This window comes from Corylus avellana, chromosome ca6 (assembly GCF_901000735.1).
Source record: "Corylus avellana chromosome ca6, CavTom2PMs-1.0".
Classification (NCBI taxonomy): Eukaryota; Viridiplantae; Streptophyta; class Magnoliopsida; order Fagales; family Betulaceae; genus Corylus; species Corylus avellana.
This window is the reverse complement of record NC_081546.1, coordinates 10098285-10119967: the sequence shown is the minus strand read 5'-3', so window position 1 is coordinate 10119967 and position 21683 is coordinate 10098285. Positions and strand designations below refer to the sequence as shown.

Sequence of the window (21683 nt, the reverse complement as noted above, 5' to 3'; positions counted from 1 at the left end):
TATTAGACAAGAAAGTGAATGATCTTCTCTCTTCCAATATTCTGCCCCTATATGTTCAAACAACAAATATTTATGCAAATATACGAACACATATTTATAGGGTAAAGCAAGAAGACTATAGGAAGCAAGAAATTCGATAAAGGAAACCCAACTCATAAGACTTTCTGCCTCAAGTTCTGACAATTTAAACAAAATTGTGCAACAAAGATGATTTAAACATCCAAAAAAGGGGAGACCGAAGAGCATAATCGAGGCAAACCATTTGCTAGCCACTATGGCTCAACTCCAAAAATGGCAATGCAGGGGGAAGCAAAACATTGAATAAGACAAGGTAAAGCCATAGGAAGCAGCCTCATATATTGAGAGCACTCTAATCCAAAACTGAAACAAATTATCAGCACAAAGTAACACGATCCCATAAGAAAAAGGAAACATAACAAATGGTAACAACGCAAACAATGTTTTCTTCTCCACCTGACAAAAATGGTTCCCAACAATTTTCTATCTTCCCACATCTTTCCTTAATTCTCTTTTAAGTATTTAACAGGTTTTTCTTCTTTCTGTCTGTTTAAGGATTTAACTCAAATGGGGCAGGGTGGGACATCCAGGGTAGTTCCAGCTTGAATCTGACCCCAACCAATAAGACGCCAGTGCTTCTCAACTCGTCGACTAAGGGCAATCTTCTCCCCTTTGCTGGTGCACACTGGAGATGTGAGTTGCAACTTTGCCAAATCATTCTTTACAGCAAGTACTCGTGCTCCTGTAGACATAGATCCTATGTTCAACATTAATATCTCTTGCTTTGTCAGCTTAGAGACCTTTCCCTGCCTCTCTGTACCCTTAGTCCTGACACCTAGAAGCCTCCGCAGCAAGAAAAAGTTCACCTGCAAAATCACAGTAACACAAGATCAGCGGAAGAGAGGAATGTCTAACAACACGTGCAAGAGAAGGGAGGGAAGGGAAAGAAAAGAGGGGGGAGTGGGATAGAAACCAACAAAGAAATGCCAGAAGAATATAACGGTATCACCTCTTAAAATCTGAAAAAGATTCCGAGCACTGAAGAAGCTCATTTTGAATGTTTTAATAAAAACAGGCACAATAGAGTTCACAGCAATAGACCTTTCTCTCTCTCTCTCTCTCTCTTTGAAAGGACACATACAAATAGGAATAATTATTTCCACAGATATTTTATGCCTTGCTCCACACAAATCCATCTTGGGAGGGAGGAAAGCATGTGCGCATTATACAATGGGACACTTGCATGTGACTTGCTTAATTATTATTACATGAAATGTTTTTTAAAAAATGGCACGTTGATATAGCTACCAAGTTTAATCAAGTCGAGACCAGTAAAAGCTTTCAAATTAGCCCCTTACCTCAAGCTCAACAAAAACTTCTGGGAGTGATCCAACTTCCCCAAGAACTTGACCCACCAACCTATCAGCACGCGTTAAAGTGGGGTCCATGGTTGTGCCAACCCCAATGAGACCTCCGGGCACAGCAAATTGCAGCTCATTTTGCTCAGCATATAATGAAACTATTCTGGAGTATATCGGGGTGCATCTGATGTTCCCACTCTCATCTTTAACAACAATCCCAGGACGAACCTCGATAAATTGATTTACCTTCAAAACCCCCTGCCAAAGAATAAACTCTCAAATGAGGCACTGACATACGATAGATTTCATATACTTGGTGGTCCAAGCCAACGCTGTGAAAGGTGGTCAGCAAATAAATTTTCCAGCATGTTTCAAATAGTCATAAACTAATGCAAAATTGATTAATAGTTTGCACAAACAAAAAGTGGGAAGAATTGACAGTAGAAACCTAAAAGTGGGAAGAAGATGCGACTTATAGAAAGCTTTAGTCATATCTGCGCTATCACTCTAAAATGACTAGTCAAATTGCAATTGGAGCTCCCTAAAGTCGCTTATAAAGTCCAGTCTCACTTAATAAGGAATCAATGTGGGACTTAGCACCCATGAACTCCTTTATAATTCATTCACTCTATGCAGGCTAATCATATTCCCAAAGTGGGATTGAGGTGTTACATTAATTGTTTGAAACAATGCCAAACGCGTCCATTAGCACATTTTTGGGACCCATGATTCAACTAATTACGTATGAATAATGTAGACCAACATTCCTAAGAAAGTCCATGTAAAAAACAATCAAACATCATATGCCAATAGCAGGCATGAACGGCACTTAAATGGTTCTCAATTTTGAACAAATTCATAAAGAAGAAACATACCCTGAGAATACTTCCACCAGCCACACCACCTCTTATCTCATCGACCTCAAAACCAGGCTTATTAACATCAAAAGATCGGATAACAATCATATTAGGAGGTGAAATAAAGTTCCTTTCTGGAATGGGGATCTTTTTCACAATATACTCGCACACAACATCAATATTATACTTCAGCTGAGCAGAAATCGGTACCACTGGTGCTCCATCAGCAACAGTTCCCTGATAAACAAAAAGTCAACAAACACCATTCAGCACACTTCCACAAGCTGTTTTTGCACCAAATATGGTCCAAAAGAATTTACCTGAATAAACTTCTGGATTGCTTCATGCTGGTTAATGGCCACATTTTCCTGAATCAGATCTACTTTATTTTGAAGGATTATTATATGTTGAAGGCGCATAATTTCAACAGCAGCCAAGTGCTCAGATGTTTGTGGTTGGGGGCAGCTTTCATTGGCAGCAATTAGTAGTAGAGCTCCATCCATAATTGCAGCTCCATTAAGCATTGTAGCCATGAGAATATCATGACCCTATAGAATAGGTCAAGAAACAATCTTATGAACACAAGTTCAAGACCAGATACATCAAGATTTAGCAGCATAACACAATATGCAAGGACGGCATTTTACTTGGCAACTCATAACAGAAAAAAAAAAAAAAAAGGCCTTGGGGCCTCCCACAAATCCAATGTCAGATCCAATACATGACAAACCTTCCAAAAAAGAAGCTCTTATAGATGAGACCTTGGGTATTCAAGAGTTTTGAAAGTAGGACCTTCAAGTCACAAAATTTAGGACGACTAAAACTGGAAAGTATATGCAGAAAACAGAATATCTCTAATTAAAAACAATAAAGAAAAAGCAAATTTTAATTCATAAATACACTACTAATAAGAACCTAAAAGGAAAGAAAAATCCATACAACATTTCCCAAGCCAGTGCAACCATAAATTTGAACGATAAACTAGTGTCGGCATCTAATGTCTACAATACCATGTATACAAGACATCAGGAACCTAAATGACTTAAAAGAAATATTTTATCTAATCATACAAATTGCACATAAAACCATAATTGCCAATAACATGCACTTCAGTATCTTACCGGGCAATCTACAAAAGAAACATGCCTCAACAATTTCATCCTGCAGCTTTCAAACCCTGGAACATCACACATAGGACTATCTTCCTTCCCACTTCCATAAGCCCTATAACAACAGTGTAACATATTAATGAAATGCAGCTAGCTAGATGAAAATATAATTGAATCTGTCAAAAGTTACGCACTTATAACACATAGGTCGAGGGCACCGTTCTTCTTCACATTTGTAGATCTTTGCATTGGCATAACCAAGCTTGATAGTAATGTTGCGCTCCAACTCATTTTTGAAACGAACAGTCTGCAGATGAATGACAAGACAGAGTTACACTTTCAAAAATTTATTCATGCAATGTTTGTACAAAGGAAAATGTAAATATATTATGCTCCACTATCACCTAAGTTAATGTCTCTTTCCTATCTAAACTCAAGCTTTGATAAACAAAAGTCAAGCCAAGGTTTGCCGCAGTCAAATGAAATAAATTTTGACCAGTGGTCTCCGCTTCATAGTGGCTACAAATTAAACACTAGGCCAAGAAACATTTGCTTAACCAATGAAATTTAACTAACCTCAGTAAGATGAAGGCAACTAAATCTCTAGCAAGACTGTTAAAGGAGACTCAAAACTGTTAAGATTTAGTGAGCTAACATCAAAAATTTCCATTCTGATGAAAAGTTAAGAATCAATATCCATCTGGAACAAACTCAATTAAGATTAGTAAGTAGTGGTTTCTATGTCCTGAACCTAACTAAATGGTAGACATTCCCTTTACTGGACAGCATACAGTTCTGCAGCCATGTAAAATTAATGAGCTCTACTATTCATACACAACAGAAGTATTATAACTCATACCATCAATTACAGTGCTTCCAGGAAGGGATGCATTGCAAATTACAAGCAGTAGCAATATTGTAAAATAAAAAATCACCTGAACACCAGATATGGCTTTTACAACTGTTGACTTCCCATGTGCCACATGACCTATAGTGCCTGGTACAATAAGTTTAGTTGCAAGTCGTCAGCTTCAGAAATAACTTTAGGAGCTATGATCAATCACCAACTAGGTGCATGAAAATTCAGTCAATCTCAGCTGCTATGATTACCAATATGTTACGGGGGTTTAGGCATTCCATACTGAACAAAAATTACCAATATTAATTGTAGCCTGACGAGATATAACTTCAGGAGAGAGCGGATGTAGCTTTGTTACATCCAGTTTACTCAGGTCTTGCTCCATCAAACCCTTCCGCGACATTTTGGCTGTTTCTAAAAGCTCCCTGGATGAAAGAACTTTTCAATTTGCTGGCAAAGTTCAACGAGCAAGTGGTGAATGTATTTTTGCTTATAAAATGCAAGAAACTGCACCATAAAATGTCACAGACATTATTAAGCAGAGAACATCTCTTCACTAGGCTTGTCAGCTACTATTCAAAACAACTAATGCACTGCTCCTAAAGTACAACCAGACTTGGGTAATAATTTTACATTTGATCAAGAAACTTTTTTATGCACCCAGTTAGGGGTGTAAATGAGCCGAGCTTGGCTTGTCCAGGTTCAGCTCGTTTACTTTGAGGCCAGGCTCGAGCTCGAGCTCGACACGAGCCTAGAAATGTTGCTCGAGCTCGGCTCGATAGGGTTGGAACCCTGTTCGAGCTCGAGCTCGTCTATTTTGGTCAAGCTCGAGCTCAAGCTCGATTAATTTTGGGATGTATATGTACATGCATTTGGCAAAAATGATTCAATCCTAGAATTCAATATTATGTGAAAGACCATGTCACAGGGAGTTCCTAACAGAGCCAGGCAGTGAAGTGGAGCTTAGAAGATGAGCTGGAAAGGAAGAGCAGTGAAGTCTGTTATGTAGTTAATGTAGTAATTCTGTTAGGAGATTGTGCACGTGTGGATATGGTAGTTAGTTGGAACTAAAACTGTAAACAGAATTGCCTCAACTGATTAAGCCTTATAAAGGCTGGTGGAGTGCAAAGGAGGGGAGTCTTTTGCATTTTGGCAGAAACTGTAGGAGATTAGCCATCTCGAATTGGCCAATTCCATTCAATAAAGAGTTGATTCTTTTCTTTTCCATTTCCATTCTTTGTTCTAGAGAAGTATTCTGTTACAGACCAACACCCATCTGTTTAATAAGACGAAGATACTTTTTCTGCTCTAATTTCATCAAACACAAACCATAATTCAGAAAAAAACAGAAACCCCAATACCTATCTATCCAAAAATATTTACACATTTTTCTGGGCAACCAAACAAACACATCAAACGGCAAAACCCCAAACCACCCACCACCCAAGAAGAAACGGAGAAAAAAAAAACCAAAAAGAAAAGAAAAACCCACAAATCTTATCACCTCCTCTGCCTCCGATCCGCGGCGTACTGCGAGAGTGAAACGACCTCCGAGAGCGGCGTGGACAGCGGGGTTGGCAGCGGCAAGTTCCTGGAAACCGGGCACGTCGAGGTGTGTGGTTGCTGCGGTGGTGGTGGTGGTTGCTGTTGGGGGCACTGGGGGAGTGGTAGGAGCCGAGAGTCGTGAGAATGGAGGCGAGGAGGATGGTGGTGGAGACTGAGAGGCGAGTCGTGAGAATGGAGAGATCAGAGATTCAGAGATGATAGATTTAGGTTAAATTTCGGTTCTCTAATTTACAACCGTTGGATTTGAAAAAATAATTAAATTTTAAATATTAACGGTTTGATTCGTTTTACCAAAAAGCTTATTCCATGTGGCTGTCTCTACTTAGATCTGGTGTGCTTGTTCAATATGATCCATTGATAATATATACGTTTTCAAATTGGTTTACATAGATCAAATTCAACAGCGAAGATTAAACTCAATTAAATTGGACGGCTACGATTAAATTCAATAAAAAATTCAAAATTCAAAATTTAGAAATTAGGAATAAAAATTGTGTTATGTAGTATTATTTAGGGTTAGTTTGTTATTTCAATTTCAATAATTACGATTTTAAAAATTGTGTTTTATTCAATCGCGAATTTTTTTTTTTCTTATTTTAGATTAAATATTTTTTAAATCACAACGTAAAACGCTTTATGTCACACACTCACACACACTAATCACTATTATCATATTACATATAGTATTATTTAGTTAATATGTTAAAATGTTAATGCTTAACACGGGTCAAATATATAATGTCAATATTAATATATATTGTATCTTATATGTAAACATTTATATACTTATATGATTGTATCATTATATGGGTCAATATTAATTTTTATATACTTATATTTTATGATCCCATGATCACGATTCATGACATATATATGATTTAAATTCAAATTGTTAAATTTTTACTTACTACAAATTGTGATTATAATGTATAAATTATAAAAAAAACACATTAGTTACTTAATTATTAATAATTTAATTTTAATCTAATAATAATGCTCAAACTCTAAGTCCTAAATTTCTCATAATGTAATATGATGAATTGTTTACGAAACAATTTGCGAGAAGTAAAAATTGTTAAGTTTTTACTTATTGCAAATTGTGATTATAATATATAAATTATAAGAAACACATTAGTTACTTAATTATTAATCATTTAATTTTAATTTAATGGTAATGCTGAAACTCTAAGTCCTAAATTCCTCATAATCTAATAGTCATACATTCATACTTAAATTATATGATCATATTATCTCACAATCTATATTAATACTATCTTACATCTAAGATCATGTGATATACGTTTTCTAAGAATAAAATATCTAATTATAATGCATTGATTGCAGATATACCACATGATTATATAATAATTAGTGATAACATCAAATATTTCTTATTATTTACTATATATATATATATATATATATATATATATACATACAGTGTGAGTGTCTAGCTAGGCAGCTAAAACCAAGGAAAAAAGTATTGGAAGTTCATATTGCTCTACTAACTATAATAAGTAGTGATTCATAACTCATTTTCATTAGTTTGGCCTTGCCTGGCTTACAAGTTAGGTTGGCTTGCTCCTCTTTGCAGGCTGACTTCTTTGATTGTGTTTGTTAACTGAATATGTTGCTAATGTTGGTTTTAAGCCATTGTAACACTTTTCAATTTCATTTTGTAGGTCATCAGTGGCCACTTGGGATGGGTGAGATCTATTGCATTTGATCCTAGTAATACATGGTTTTGTACTGGCTCTGCAGATCGCACAATCAAGGTATCCAGCTTCAATTCAGTTAATCCAAATTAGTTCTAGAGAGTTGTTCTAAGGATTTGATATCATAATCATTTGACCTTGCTTTGATACCCTTCATAATTTGTCTTCTGGTTTTTGTTGTATTAAATTTACTGTCCCTGATATCTCTAGCATAACATTTTCTAAAAATTTATTTCTCATGCTTGTGGTAAACTTGGAAATGTATTGGGAGAACTTGGGCAGGAAATGGTAAATTTTTTTGACAAAGTTGACCCATCTAAAAAATAACTGTATTCCAAAGCTCCGTTACTGCAAAAATGGATGGATCATGAGATGGTGAGTCTATTTGGCAACACTTTTTGCCCAAGCTTAACAAGCAACTTAAAACACAAAACACTCAAAACTATTTTCACCTTTCTGTCAAATTAAAACACTTTTTTCTAAACAAGAAACAAAAAACACCCTCTAAAAAGTTTTGCTAAACGAATTCCGTATTTTTGAGATTTACAAACGGAAGACTTTTTTTGATAAGTAATATTTCTGAGATTTGAAAACTGAATATGGTTATGCAATAATCCCAATGTCCCCCAATATTTTATACCTTGTGATCTATCTTTCTCTCATAAGAGAGTTGGCATTTCATTGTAAGGCACAACTACTGAGGTTTTTTTCCCATTTGATTTTTGATTGACAAGATATGGGATGTGGGAAGTGGAAGGCTAAAACTCACACTAACAGGACATATTGAACAAATACGAGGCCAGTTCCTTACGAATTTTTCATGGTACGTCAAATTCCATTGGCTAACTATGGTATGGTTAATGGCCATATTACTCGAGAACTAACATGGTAAAAAATGTGTTTTATTTTGCAGGCCTTGCTGTCAGCAGCAAACATACATACATGTTTTCTGCTGGTGATGATAAACAAGTTAAATGTTGGGACCTTGAACAGAATAAGGTCAGAACCTCTATATAAATTCAAATGTTCAATGCTCTATTGTATTAGTAATTCTGGTTGTTAAGAATATATTTATTGTTGTTTAGGTTATCCGGTCTTATCATGGTCATCTAAGTGGTGTTTATTGCTTGGCTCTTCAACCCACTATTGACATTTTGCTCGCTGGGGGACGTGATTCTGTCTGCCGGGTATGTGGTTTATCAGTATGATAGAAGTTCATAGAACTTCTCTCATAACAATTGCTATATTTTTAGCTTCTGACTACAATGATTGTGTGTGTGTTTTTAGTTCTTGGTAAGTTGGGACCAGAAAGATGATTTTATGATTTGATGGAACAACAATGTTTAGGTCTGGGATATTCGTAGCAAGGCGCAAATATTTGCTCTGGCCATGATAACACTGTTTACTCAGTGTTTACTCGACCTATGGTATGCTGATTCTTTATCTGGTTCAGAGCTTTTTTCCTTTTCTTTTTCTTCATTCATGATGCTATATTTAGATACAAGGGCTGTCAACAACTTTGCTGCCTCATCTGTTTTATGTGGTATAGGACATAAGTAGAGTATCCTTTGGAAGTTCATTCACACGTGAACTTAAATATATTGTTATTGTTAATTAGAGTATCCTTTGAAAGCTCGTCTGTTTTATGGAGATTACCATACATGTTCGGGGCTTTGTTATTGTTAATTCTATGTGACTTTTTACATCAATGGGTGGGGATTTAGGTTATGTATCAAGGGGTGTAAACGAGCCGAGTTTGGGCGAGCTTGGGCTGTCCAGGCTCAGCTCGTTTATTTTTGAGTCAGGCTCGAACTCGAGTCAAGCCTGACTTCGCTGCTCGAGCTCCGCTCGATAGGGTCTAAACCTTGCTCGAGCTTGAGCTCAAGCTCGTCTATTTCAAAGCATAGAAATCAACGAAACAAGAAAAAGATTGAAAAGGAAAATGAAAAGCTCCTCCCATTAGAATCATCTCCTGAGAGTTGTTGCAGATTCAAGAGATCTCCAACCCAAATTGAACTCTCGGTTGTCAGGACTCGGCTGAATTCCCGCCCAACAAGCTTGGCCAGGCCAAAATCTGCCACTTTTGGACATAAATAGGCATCAAGAAGAATGTTTTCTAGTTTATGTCACGGTGTATGATGCACTCTCTGCACTTCTCGTGGAGATAAGTCAACCCTCTAGCTGTTCCAATAGCAATCTAGTATCTTGTTTTTTAGTCCAAAAATTTTTCATGGAAAAGATGAGACTCTAAAGAGCCATTTGGCATATAATCATACACCAGCAACTTTCTAGTACCTTCAGAGCAGAACCCATGAAGACGAACAAGATTTAAATGGTTCACTGTCGCGATTGTTCTGACTTCTGTGCGGAATTGCTTCCCTCCTTGGCTGATGCTTTCAAGTTTCTTGACTGCTATGAGCGTTGAATCGGATAACGTCCCTTTGAAAACAGAACCAAAGGCTCCTCCCCCCAACTTGTCCGATAAATTTTTGGTGGCATTTCGCAAGTCTCTGTACCCAAATGCCACCAATGAACCCTCCACTATTTTTCCTGTTCCAACAGCTTTCTTCCTTTGCCTAAAGATTACAACCACAAAAAGGCCTATCAGAATGGCTACCCCTGCAACTGAACCCATAACAACATCAACAATATTTATCCCCTTGGCCTTATTATTCTTTTTACTAGGAAACTCAGAACCTGCCAGTCCATACCTAGAATTGGCTAGGCTAGGTGATGGGGGTGATGTGATTCCGTTTGCTCCAAACTCAATCCACGCGTGTAGACTAGGGTTTCTAAACCTTCTTCTCAATTTTATAATGAGAGCAAGAGTGTTGGCTCAAATGCCTACACAAGACGCCTTTAAATAGGCTTGTGTTTCCAAGTTGACGTATGACTAAGTTTCCTTGTCAAAGACTTGAAAAACCTAAATACTCCAACCATTATACACGGCCACAAGGGTTCTCGTTGTGTAATTAGGTAAAGCCCAATAAGGGATTATAATCAACTTGAGAATGGTCCTAAAGGGAAAATAAAAATGAGCTCTAAGAGGCCTAGGACACTTATCATCTCATGACTTGTCCTACGTTACTATTAATTACAATTCATTGCACTAAAAAATTGTAATTGAACTCAAGTATTTATTTTGATTAATCAGAACTCCCATTGACATCTTATAATTGCAATTGACCTCTCCATGAAAATTCATAATCGAATTAAAGTCATAAAATAAACTATCACTTTATTTCACTCTCTCTTAATCCTTGAGTACTCGATTGAATTTCTTGATTGTTCTTGTACTCTAGAAATCATATTTCATTTAGGGTCCGTTTGGGATTGCGGTTTCAATAAGTGCAATTTTAAAAATTGCGTTTTTGATATCGCTACTTTTTAAAATCGCAAAGGCGTTTGATAAAACATGTTAAAAAATATTTTTTTATGAAATATTTGTTATGCGAAATCGTGATTTAGTTTAAATTCGCACTTTTTTCAAATAAGCAGTCCCTAACCTGCTTATAGAAATCGCTTATTTTGTTTTTTTTTTACTATTTTAGATTAAGTGCTTTTTAAATCTCAATGCCAAATATCTTATATTTTGCGATATCTTTTAAAAACATATATTATTCTTGCAAAATCGTAATCCCAAACACACCTTTAGTGCATTTTATTTTAGCAACTCCTTACTAAGACATTTTGGCCAAAGATTTAGAATAATTAATTCCCATTAAATTTATCTCAAATGGATATTTCATGTCGCTTTGATTAAATCAAAGGATTATGAATTCCATCTTCAGGAATTATGTTCATACATTGCTACATATGATCACCTAGCACACCGAGATTTTGTCTGTAATAGATCTCACTCCTAAATGTATCAAAGTAACTCTCACTTGACATGAGTGCACATTCCTCTCAGGATTGAGAGTCGATGTTATAAATTGTTGTGATTTCAAGTTTTTCATTTTGACAGCAATTATATATAAAACAACAACTCGCGTGGTATGTTCCGTGCATTGTTACTGCACCAACATATCAATTAGAACTCTTCACTTCCCTCCTCAAAATAAATCATCATGATTGGTATGTTATAGTCTTATGAAATGGAATGTCCAATTCCATTACTGACTACGAATAATATTTTATGAGTTACAACTTTACAACTTTTATGGTTTAGATTTTTTGCCCAATAATCACATTAACATACCTCAATTCATGGTCAATATAACTTGAGGAGTACATGTATATATACAAAATAATATGCATATGTAAAATATAATAATCCTAATGTTCTTGTATAATTAAGAAAATAAACAACTTTATTTAATAAGCTATAATGTCATACAATTGGAATTGGCTTTTTAGAGCATAAACCCTGACAGTGTTTGGTCTTTGGTATTTGGTACATTCTTGGAGTTTGGTATTTTAGTGTTTTGGTATTTCGGTATTTTGGAGTTTGGTTTTTTTTTTTTTTTTTTTTGGCTTGTTCGCTGCATGGGGCCTCCTCGTTTATAAGTGCTGTGTGTTCTTCTTTGTGCCAGTGTGCTGCCCATCTGTTCTCACATTTTTGTGCAGTGTTGTTTCTGAGCAGCTTGTGGTTTTCTGCTTATGATTTGCTTCCAGTGTGCTTGTTTGTGGTTTTCTACCATTATTTTTGGTGCTTGGCCTTTGATTTTGTGCCAGTGTACTACCAACCAGTGAGTTTATTTGTGGTTTTCTGCCACCATATTGTTTTTTGGTGCTCAGCCTTGAATAGAACTTAGTCTAGATAGGAGGGAGATACTTCGTATCCTATGGAATCTAGGGGTACAATCGATCCAATATGATCTTAAATAGGAATGCTGAAAACGTGGCTGCTAGTTTTGCTTGAGCTGTAAGACTCATGTTCCACACATTTCTCAAGTATCTAATGATTGTTTTCTGCATCAAGTTTTAGTCTACATGAGCTTGATCCTTAATGAAACATTAATATTAACACGACTAATTTATTTATGAGTAAAATTAATTGGGCTGCTTATTGACTGTGGGGATTTATTTGGGAAACCCAAGTTGGTTATTATTCTCTGTTTTAATCTCAGGAGAAGATTTGGCTACCGATGTGACTCACCTATCTAGTCAGCCTGTAAAGGACTCTTCAGCACTGAAGAGTCTTCTGAAGAAGCCGCACGTGCCATATAAAGTTCTTGATAAACATGGTTTTGGGAATGAACTCTTGTCTAGAGTGGAGAAAGAATGTGTTGAGATTGATATCAAGTATGAAGGCTTCATTATGCGGCAACAAAACCAACTTCAATAGGTGAGTAATAAATGTTGTTTGGTTTACGTAAAATTTTCTGAATCACTTTAACTCATATCATTTTATTCCCTTTTTGGAATAACCTACCATTTTGGGCATTGAATCAGTGGCAGAGCTAGGAAATCTTTTCAAGATGTACAAGGTTATATATATATTATATGTAATTGTAGATCGAGGGTTGGCTTGCATCTTGTAGTTGCATGACACAATATGGTGGTACCTGCATCTTATATAGGACTTGAACTTTGCACATATTACACGGAACATGAAGGAATAAAACTAAACTTACATGAATCCAGATTATGTTTTATGTCATGCACACATATCAATGTGATGCTAATATCAATAGTCTACTTGAACGAGTAATTATTGGCTGGCTAGACTATATGTCACAAGCTAATTGACCCCATTATGTATCGTCCAACTATGAATATGTGAATTAATAAGTTAATAAAGTATCATCTTAAATATGGGTGGAAGAGTTTTAAGTTTAGAAGTTATACATTAATGACATAACAAATTATGATATATAATTGAAAATAACATATTTTGTTAATTTTCAAAAAGTTCGGGAAGTAAGAATATAAATTAAAAAATATAATTTAGTGAAAAAGATACTTGACCATCTCCCTTCTTCATCATTGCATTGAATGTTGAGAATTTTATTGTGTCCTTTGTTTATTTCTTATTTGTAGATGGTCCATAAACAACATAAACCAATTCCAGAGGACTTGGATTACTATGCAATGACAACTTTGTCTCTTGAAGCACGTGAGAAACTGTCCAAGGTTTGTATGATAACTTTGTTTATTTAACTAGTAGCATAATTGATTTTCCTCATGGTATTTGTTTGGAACTGCATTAGCATAAATTTGAACTCCTAATTGCAAATAAAATCTTGTTGAAGATACCAAGTGTTGAATTGTCGTTGCTTTCTCCTGCTTTACAGGTCAGGCCGCAAACCATTGGGCAAGCAAGCAAGGTGGGTGGGGTAAGCCCTGTTGACATTACTGCTCTCCTCATTATTCTTGAGGCCAATCGTAGGAAAGCTCAGGAACAGTAGAGGCACCAGAGATTGACTTCTCTCAGAGCAGATATAGATGATCCACATTTGCCTCAAGTTCCTTTGACTGAGTCAATCATCACTTAAATGTGCATCACAGTATTTCAAAGAAGCCGCCAGAGAATCAGGCAAATGAGCATCAAATCTGACTTTGGATTAACGTGAGACCTTTTGGAAAGCTTAGTGGCAAGATGGTTTTTCGGCATTAGGACTGTGTGAAACTTATCACAGATATGCTTTTGTTGCCTTGCACTTGAGGAATTTTGATCATCTTTCTCATACTTTTGCAGCAACAAAAATGAAGGTCAACTCAGGAACTCTCAAAAGTTAAAAGTGCATTATTTCAAAATTAATTTTCTTGTCAATTTACTTAAAGTCTGTTGATTCATAGTTTTTGCAGCCTCACAAGTCAATAGATATTGTATTAGTTGTAGTCTTTGTAATTAGTATAATATGTGTACATGCCTTAATTAAGTGAAAAATGTTTAGAAATAGAATTAAGACCTTCTAAGGTTGATATTGTGTACTTGCTACCAACTACAATCTCAGGCAATATTAATTTGGAGGCAACTGAAGATGTCTTTTCGACTATATTATAGGTCCTACATGGATTCAGGTGGCTATGTTTGTTAAGGATTTTGAAAAGTCTTCTCTTTTCAAATACAAAAAGACAATCTTCAAAAAATAATTACCAAGCAAACACTTTCCAAAATACAAAATACAAATACTTTTCAGAAAAGAAAACACAATTGACTGTAGAAAATTTCTCACCTTTTTCTTAGGAATATTTTTAATAAAACAAGTTAATTTTTTTAGGTGTAGAAGCTCATTATTACTTTTCAAAAAAAAAAAAAACTCACACACACACACACACTACACTTTTTAGAAAATTTCTAACCTTTTTATAGGAATTTTTTGAGAAAACTTGTGAATTTTTTCATGTGTATAAGTTACCTTGTTAGAGCACTAACAACAGATACCCAATCGCTCATTCACTTTCCTCTATATAGAGAAAATTTAAAAAAAAAATCACAAAAAATATCTTACAGTAGGTTCCTTATTGCTTTTCTAAGCATTGGGAATGTTACAATGTTTTTCAATGCATTTGAGAAGTACTTTAGCTTTCCTATAACTTTTTTATTCATATTTTAACACAAATATTTATCTCTCATCTCCACACTATTTGCCTTTCATTGGGGATTGTATTGGAATTTTATAAAAAATGTAAGGGTAGGTAGGAATTTGTATTTTATAAATAAATAATATTTTAATAGTATATGGAAAGGTAATAGAAACTATTGTAGAGTGTATTTTGTTAAGGAAACAAAAAATAATTTTGTTCCTTAGGAAACATCATACAGAAATGAGTACTAGTGGTCTTACTAACAAAACAAAAAACTAGAGAGGTGGCCACCCCCAACAAAGTAAAGAGAGTGGTCGCATGGCCACCTCTATCATGCTCATAGGAGACCGTGTGGCTACCCTAATAGGACAGAGGTGGTTCAATAGCCATACCAACAAGTTTGAGATGGCTGAGCGGCCACCCCTACCAGATTGCGGGGTGTCTGCAAGGCAACTTATCTATTTTTCTTAATTTTTTAATAAGTTAGTCTTTACTCTTTTTTTGCTTAAAAAAAAGTATGTTTGGTGTTTGTCTCTTTGAAGACACAACACACTAAAAAGCTTATCGTACAAATTTCTTGTGTAGATCTCGCAAAAAATACTTTTCAAATGTGGATCTCATTTAGGGCACAGGTTGGGAGGGTTGAAAGGGGACAAATGCTCCCCTCACCTCTCAAAAAATCTCCTTTAACCCTAGAAGAATTTCTCTAAATGCTTTTGTTGCCTACCTTTAACTGCTTATCAAATTCATGAATCACGTTTTTTGTCATTGTTAAAGGCGTTTCGGTAATCAGATCGGAGTTCAGACCAAGGTTGAAGTCGATGCGATACAAGTCTTCTATTTTTTACAAAAATGCACGGTTCAAGCTTTGTACTTTGTTTACCAAAAAAATGCATCATTTAACTTATTTAGCTAAACGCTCGTCTAAAATATCCATTATATTATGTTCAATGGATTATGGGCCCACAGTCCTCAAATTGGACACAAGTTGCGCCATGATGTGTGTCTCCTTGTAGATTATTTATGGTCATGATAGACTAATTACCTTTTTTTTTTTTTTTTTCTTTTCTGAGCGACCAATTACTTATTTCTTGAGTAACTCTATATAAGATTTGATTTTTGAATAGTCTCTTTCAAAAGTAAAGATTTTTGTTCAACAATCTTTTCTGAGCGATTCTACTAATAATTATCATGTCTAAATCAATTTAATTATTAATGTACTAAGTGATTATTAGATAATGTAAAAAAAATAAATAAAAGATTGTAATTTGTAAAAGCGAGCACAAGAATTCAGCTATCAACCGCCAATCTCTATTAATTATAGACCGGACCCGCTTATCTCTCTCTTTCCCTCCCCTTGTGGGTGTGGGTTTGTTTTGGTAGAAGCCATGTTTTACGGTAAACAAACTTTTGAATATTTCCACCATCTGAATGTCCCATTCAATCCAACAAAAAAGAAACTTGCTTGATGACTCATCTCTCATCCACCCTTCTCCTTCTCCAACCTTGAGACCCAATCTTCTTCTTCCTAATTTGCAAATGTATCCCAATGAACGACATGGATGATGACGAAGAAAATTTCTTAATCCAGGTTTTGGATATATAGTTAGTTAATTTTTTTTTTTTTTTTTTTTTTTTTGTTCTTGGTGAGACCTAGAAATGGCTGCACCGGATCCAAGTGCAGGAGGCACCTTCATATGGGTAATCTCTACCGTTTTATTTGTGTCTCTAGCAGCCGGAGGTGGTTGCCTTGTACTGTACATAATCCAACCTGACTCAGATTACGCATCTTGGCTTCCCTTTGTTGGGGTGGCATTGGTTTGCCTTCCTTGGTTGTTTTGGATGCTCACAAGCCTCTACCGAGTCATTTCCCGGGCATGCAGAGTTCGAGTTGCCGCCGGTGGTGGTAGAGGAGGACGACAAGGCAGCAGTGGTGGTGGCGGTGCATTCGATCAAGGAGGCTCTGCTCGTGCAAATGTGGTGAATAATAATAATAATAATAATGCAGCAGCAACTCGCGTGGAGGCGCCTCCACGCATAGTAGAGACTCTGCCGGTGAGGTCTCCTGAAAGTGAGGCAAGAAGGCGCGCTCAATTTGAAGCTATTCTAGCATTGGACGAGGAAGATGAAGAAGAAGTGAAGGATAAAAAGAAGGGTAGATCATCCTCAAACCATTCAAGCACCGATTTGTCAATGGCTTCACATGAGAGTGAAATGCCATTGGCCTTATCCATGGCATCTTGATGATCACCACATTCATCATATCCATATATGAGTAAGCCATATATATATATATATATATATAAATGCCTATCTTCTGCTCTGAATGGATTATGATTCTTCTGATCAATGGATAACATTTTTCACCCTACGAATACCCATATATACATGATACATTCTTCATCGTCATACATACATTCATTACATGTACATATATACTGCTCCGTCCATACCATAAATCCTGCCTTATTCTTGAAACATCTACCCCAGCTGGAATATTGTCTGCTTGTACATACTGGACTTCATAAATTTATTGTCATAGATATGATCTTCATTCAAAGCTTTTTATCTTCATCATTGCAAAATTAATAGTCCTTGAAAAACAGTTTTATAGGGGAAAAAACAATTGAATCTTTTTTCTTTTTCCTTTTTTCCATTCCTTGACTCGTGTGTAAGTCATAATACACGAACAACATTTTTGCGCATTAGAGAAAAATTTCAGCTTAACATTTAACATCTCTATTTTTTTTTTTTTTTTTTTTTTAATAAAAATGTAAAATCAGCCCATATTGTTTGCCTGATTTGTAATTAGCTCCCTATATATGGTATCAAAATGAACTCAAATGTCCCTAAAATATACCAAAAAAATAATAATTTAGTCTCCACTGACTTAATAGATTTTGATAGCGTGAAACATTAGAGCTAATAAAATTGTTACACATGTTCTATTTAAGTAACTGTCGCTCGCACTAACGGAAACTGTTAAATTAAGAGGCGGAATTTGACTATATGGAGTAATTTTTTTTTTTTTTTTTGCATACCTCAGAGACTTCTAAGTTCATTTTAATTCCACAGGGATCTAACTGTAACTCAAGTAAATCACATGGACTCATTTTGCATTTTTTTTTTCTTCCTTTTTTCTTTTATTTTAGATGTTGATATTTATCATGAAGAAGAGCAAACGGACTGGTTTTTTGTCATACTTTTGCATGCTTTACTATTTTTGCTTTTTACGGTAGATGTTCAGAAAACTCTTTTAGTAGGCAATGGATAGAATTGAGTAGTCGTTCTGTAGACTCGTGTTTTTTTTGTTTTTGTTTTTATGTTATTTAAAATTGATGTGACTTTTAAAATTACTATTAAATTTGTAATAAATCACTGTTAAATTTTTATTCAAACATATCACAGATCAAAGCATGATACGTTCATTTGTGCCTTTATTTTTCAATTTTTAGAGTCAACTTAACCAGACTTGAAAAGGGTAAAGGTGATTCTAAATCTTAAGTGTTAAGTGCATAAGAAATTATTCATTGTTGGGCTTTGCGTATCTTGATTATGTGATTTATCTTCTAGCTAGGCAAACTGCAAATTCTTCGGATGCATGTTTGTTGAAGGGAGATCTCCCATTTTACCTGTGTGATCTGTGCGCGTGCGTGCACTTGCTTTCAGATAATTCTAATGCTATACAAACACGATTCTTCTCTTCTCAACAATTACTGATTTTTGCTTGCCTCTCTCTCTCTCTCTCTCTCTCTCTCTCTATATATATATATATATATATATATATATATATATATATATATATATATATATATATGTTGTGCAAAAACCATTTATGGTAAATAACTCAAAACAATTATAGACAAGAATATCAAAATTTACATGGCTCCCTCAATAAGAGGTACGTTCACAAACGAAAGCAATCACAAAGAAATTTACTAACGAAAGATGGAATACAAAAAAGAATAAAAAGAAACAACTCAAAACTCAAAGCATGAGGCCTTGTTTGGCAAAAGACTTGGTTGTGAGTTTGGGCTTGGAATTAATTGATGTGATATAAAATAAATAGAAGTTGTTGAATTTTTTACATCAAAAATTGAAAAAAAAAAAAAATTGCTTTATACTGAGTTTTTTATTTGAATAATAATAAAAGTGATTGACGTGATATAAAAAGTAAGAATGTTTAAGAGTTGAAAAAACAATAATAAAAAAATAAAGTGAACTTAATTAGGCCTTTTGCAAAAACACATGTCTGGAAAAAAAGAAAAGAAAAGTGATACTCCAACCAAATACCAGTTATGTGCAACACATTGTTGTATAAAGATAATTAAAGAATGAAACAACAATGGAGAAAATAAACCTAGATGGAGATCATGTACCCTAGTGGAGTGAGGTTCATGTGCACAGTGATGAATGCCAAATATTGCATAATTGGGTCCCTTAATTTGCATTTGTTAATCCTTTACCTTTATTATGATATGATGTTTTGTGTTAGTTTCGGCATTTTAGTGTTTTACAGGTTGCAAAGGGAAAACTGCGGCTTAATGTGAAAGATGCAAAGAAGTTGGGAAAAGAGCAATTCTAGAAGTGGGATCAAGCCCACAACACTACGCTTGAGTGCATCTGCACTCGAGCCCTGCAAGGGCACGCTCGAGCGCACCCTGCCTATGCCCAAGCAAGCAGTGCCCGTAACGACCTCGATGGACAAGTCAATTAATTAGTAATTGATCCCATGGTTCGTCTCCCAGCCCTATCCCTCACGCGACAAGACTCAAGGATTTCAACCCCTCGTAGACGAGTGACCTCAGCGGAAGACTTTCTGAACTATAGGAATAAAGAGCATTACATATTCAACCACACATTCATACACCAGAGTAAACAAAATACCTCATAATATAAAGATAATCATCAAATGTACTGGTCATCAGACCATCATCAAATAAGGTTACAACCCATAATATAATTGTCTGAACAAAAGATCAACAGATCAAATCCTAAGTTTAAGCAAAGCTAAAGAAATAACAATCTCGATCATGTCTGCTCAAGTGGTTCCTCCATCAGCCCACATAGAATGTAACCAAATTGGATCCATGTCCTGTTAAGTGTCAAAATATTCATATTTTAGCCCTTAAACTTATATGTGTTAATTCCTTAGTGTTGTTAGTTTGTGCTATTTTACTTCTTTTTTGTATTTTATTTGTTTTATAGGTGTTTGGAATGTTTGGAAGAAAAGAAAGCATTCCTGGAAGTATCAGGCTTAAAGGACAAAATTGGGAAAAAGCTAGAAGATTTGAAACAAGCAAAAGTATTATGGTAGTGCGATCGATCGCAGGTCTCCTGCGATTGAGTGCACTTCCAGAGAGGTCCAGATGTGAAGAGCGAGGCGTGCATTCGTGCGCACAAGAGAAGACTCGATCGCAATGTGATCGAGGGCAGAAGACATACGATCGATCGTAGAGGTGCGATCGAGCGCACACGGGCTACGATCAAGCGCACCCGTGCACTGGAGAATTCCAGAAGTTGTGGCCAGACTTCCTTTGCTTTCCATATTAGGGTTTTTTCTAGTTTTAGTTGCACTAGGAGTAAATGTTGTTCAAATTTATTTAACTCGCAAGTAAACTAAAGCTGGGAATTTAGCTTTAGTTGGGAATTTAGCTCCACATAAAAATAAAATTTAAACCTAAACCTAAACCTAAAGAAAAACTAAACTAAAGCCGTAGAATTTTGCTCTCTAGACTTGTGTATCTTTTCTTGAATGCAAATAGATCTATTTATAGGCTTAAGAGAGTCCTAGAAGCCCTAGTAAGCCAAGATAATTTGGAGGTCTGTCTTCGTCCAGATTTGTGTTTTTTATTTTTTTTTATTTTTTATTGCGGAGTGATTTTGGCATAATAACCGTCCGAATTAGGAAAATCTTATTTCATAATGAACTATAGTATGCTGAGTTATATTTCCAATGCCGCTTGAATCACCTCAATCTAATACTCTAGTGGAAAGTTATGGTCAAAATACTGAGACATGTGCATAATTTAAATTTGAATCAAATCCGAAATTTTATCCAATCTGAAATTTAATCCAATTTAACATTTTCTTGGATTTGGTTAACCACGTCATCTAGGTCTTCTCAAAGTGTGCTTTCTTCCAAACTTTGCATTTTTCCCTTTAAAGCTATAGTTTTTCTTTAATGACCTATAAAACACTAAAAACACAAAGCTAAAACAAAACATTAGATAACGATACAGCTACATGATTAACTAATGTAAATAAAGGAGTCCAAATATGTAATATTTGACACTTATCACTAAACCCTATGATTTTACTAGGGTTTCTGGGTTTTCTAGAGTATTCCTAAACCTATAAATAGATCTCTAAACCTTTAGAATAATCATCCATCAATAGACACAATTTTGGGGGAGGAATTTGGAGGCTACTTCTAGGAGTGGTGTTTGGTTCTTTCTTTCCCTTTTCTCTTTAGTTTTATTTTCATTATGTGTAACTAACTTTTAGGAGGGCTAGATTGAAGCCCTAATTATGTTTATTTAATATTTCAATATTGGCGCCTTTGTGATAATCATATTGTGATAACTTGATTAATTCCTGTTTTATTGAATTCCTCATATGTGTGTGATTGGCCATTATATGCATGTGGTATGTATTAGTTAATTAAATCAATTTGGATGATCGAGTCTTGGGCTTAATAAGAGTAACAAAAGAAATCCACA

The 21683-nt window shown here is 35.3% G+C and overlaps 2 protein-coding genes and 1 long non-coding RNA gene across 7 annotated transcripts; 2 read left to right on the top strand and 1 right to left on the bottom strand.

The window, feature by feature from the left end:
* Nucleotides 1–339: 339 nt before the first annotated feature.
* On the bottom strand, nucleotides 340–5944 carry LOC132184870 (eukaryotic translation initiation factor 2 subunit gamma-like). 5 transcript variants are annotated; one of them, XM_059598655.1, is made up of 9 exons: nucleotides 5709–5944; nucleotides 4502–4629; nucleotides 4281–4342; nucleotides 3540–3652; nucleotides 3358–3460; nucleotides 2557–2784; nucleotides 2255–2473; nucleotides 1377–1637; nucleotides 340–884 (listed from the first exon to the last, which is right to left on the bottom strand). In XM_059598655.1, exons 2-9 carry the CDS (start codon nucleotides 4605–4607, stop codon nucleotides 582–584), a joined length of 1395 nt encoding a protein of 464 aa, XP_059454638.1. In that variant the 5' UTR covers nucleotides 4608–4629; nucleotides 5709–5944; the 3' UTR covers nucleotides 340–581. The 5 variants fall into 5 exon arrangements, with proteins under 5 accessions (XP_059454638.1, XP_059454634.1, XP_059454636.1 ...); XM_059598651.1 differs by having other exon boundaries at nucleotides 4502–4711; nucleotides 5709–5798; XM_059598653.1 differs by having other exon boundaries at nucleotides 4502–4654; nucleotides 5709–5798.
* Nucleotides 5945–12699: 6755 nt separating this feature from the next.
* LOC132184869 (uncharacterized) lies at nucleotides 12700–13758 on the top strand. Its single transcript, XR_009440590.1, has 3 exons — nucleotides 12700–12775; nucleotides 13471–13563; nucleotides 13725–13758. It is a non-coding gene; the product is annotated as an uncharacterized LOC132184869 (long non-coding RNA).
* Nucleotides 13759–16620: 2862 nt separating this feature from the next.
* LOC132185150 (uncharacterized) lies at nucleotides 16621–17205 on the top strand. The gene has a single exon (XM_059598963.1). The coding sequence runs from the start codon at nucleotides 16621–16623 to the stop codon at nucleotides 17203–17205; it is 585 nt and encodes a 194-aa protein (XP_059454946.1).
* The last annotated feature ends 4478 nt before the right edge of the window (nucleotides 17206–21683 follow it).

What these genes read in the sequence shown, in the direction of transcription:
- LOC132185150 (XM_059598963.1), top strand. Translation starts at nt 16,621, where the DNA reads ATGGCTGCACCGGATCCAAGTGCAGGAGGCACCTTCATATGGGTAATC.
- LOC132184870 (XM_059598655.1), bottom strand. Translation starts at nt 4,607, where the DNA reads ATGTCGCGGAAGGGTTTGATGGAGCAAGACCTGAGTAAACTGGATGTA. An exon ending in AAGCCATATCTGGTGTTCAG is followed by an intron (nt 3,653 to 4,280) that starts GTGATTTTTTAT and finishes ATTCATCTGCAG; the next exon opens with ACTGTTCGTTTCAAAAATGA. An exon ending in AAGTTTTTGTTGAGCTTGAG is followed by an intron (nt 885 to 1,376) that starts GTAAGGGGCTAA and finishes GTGATTTTGCAG; the next exon opens with GTGAACTTTTTCTTGCTGCG.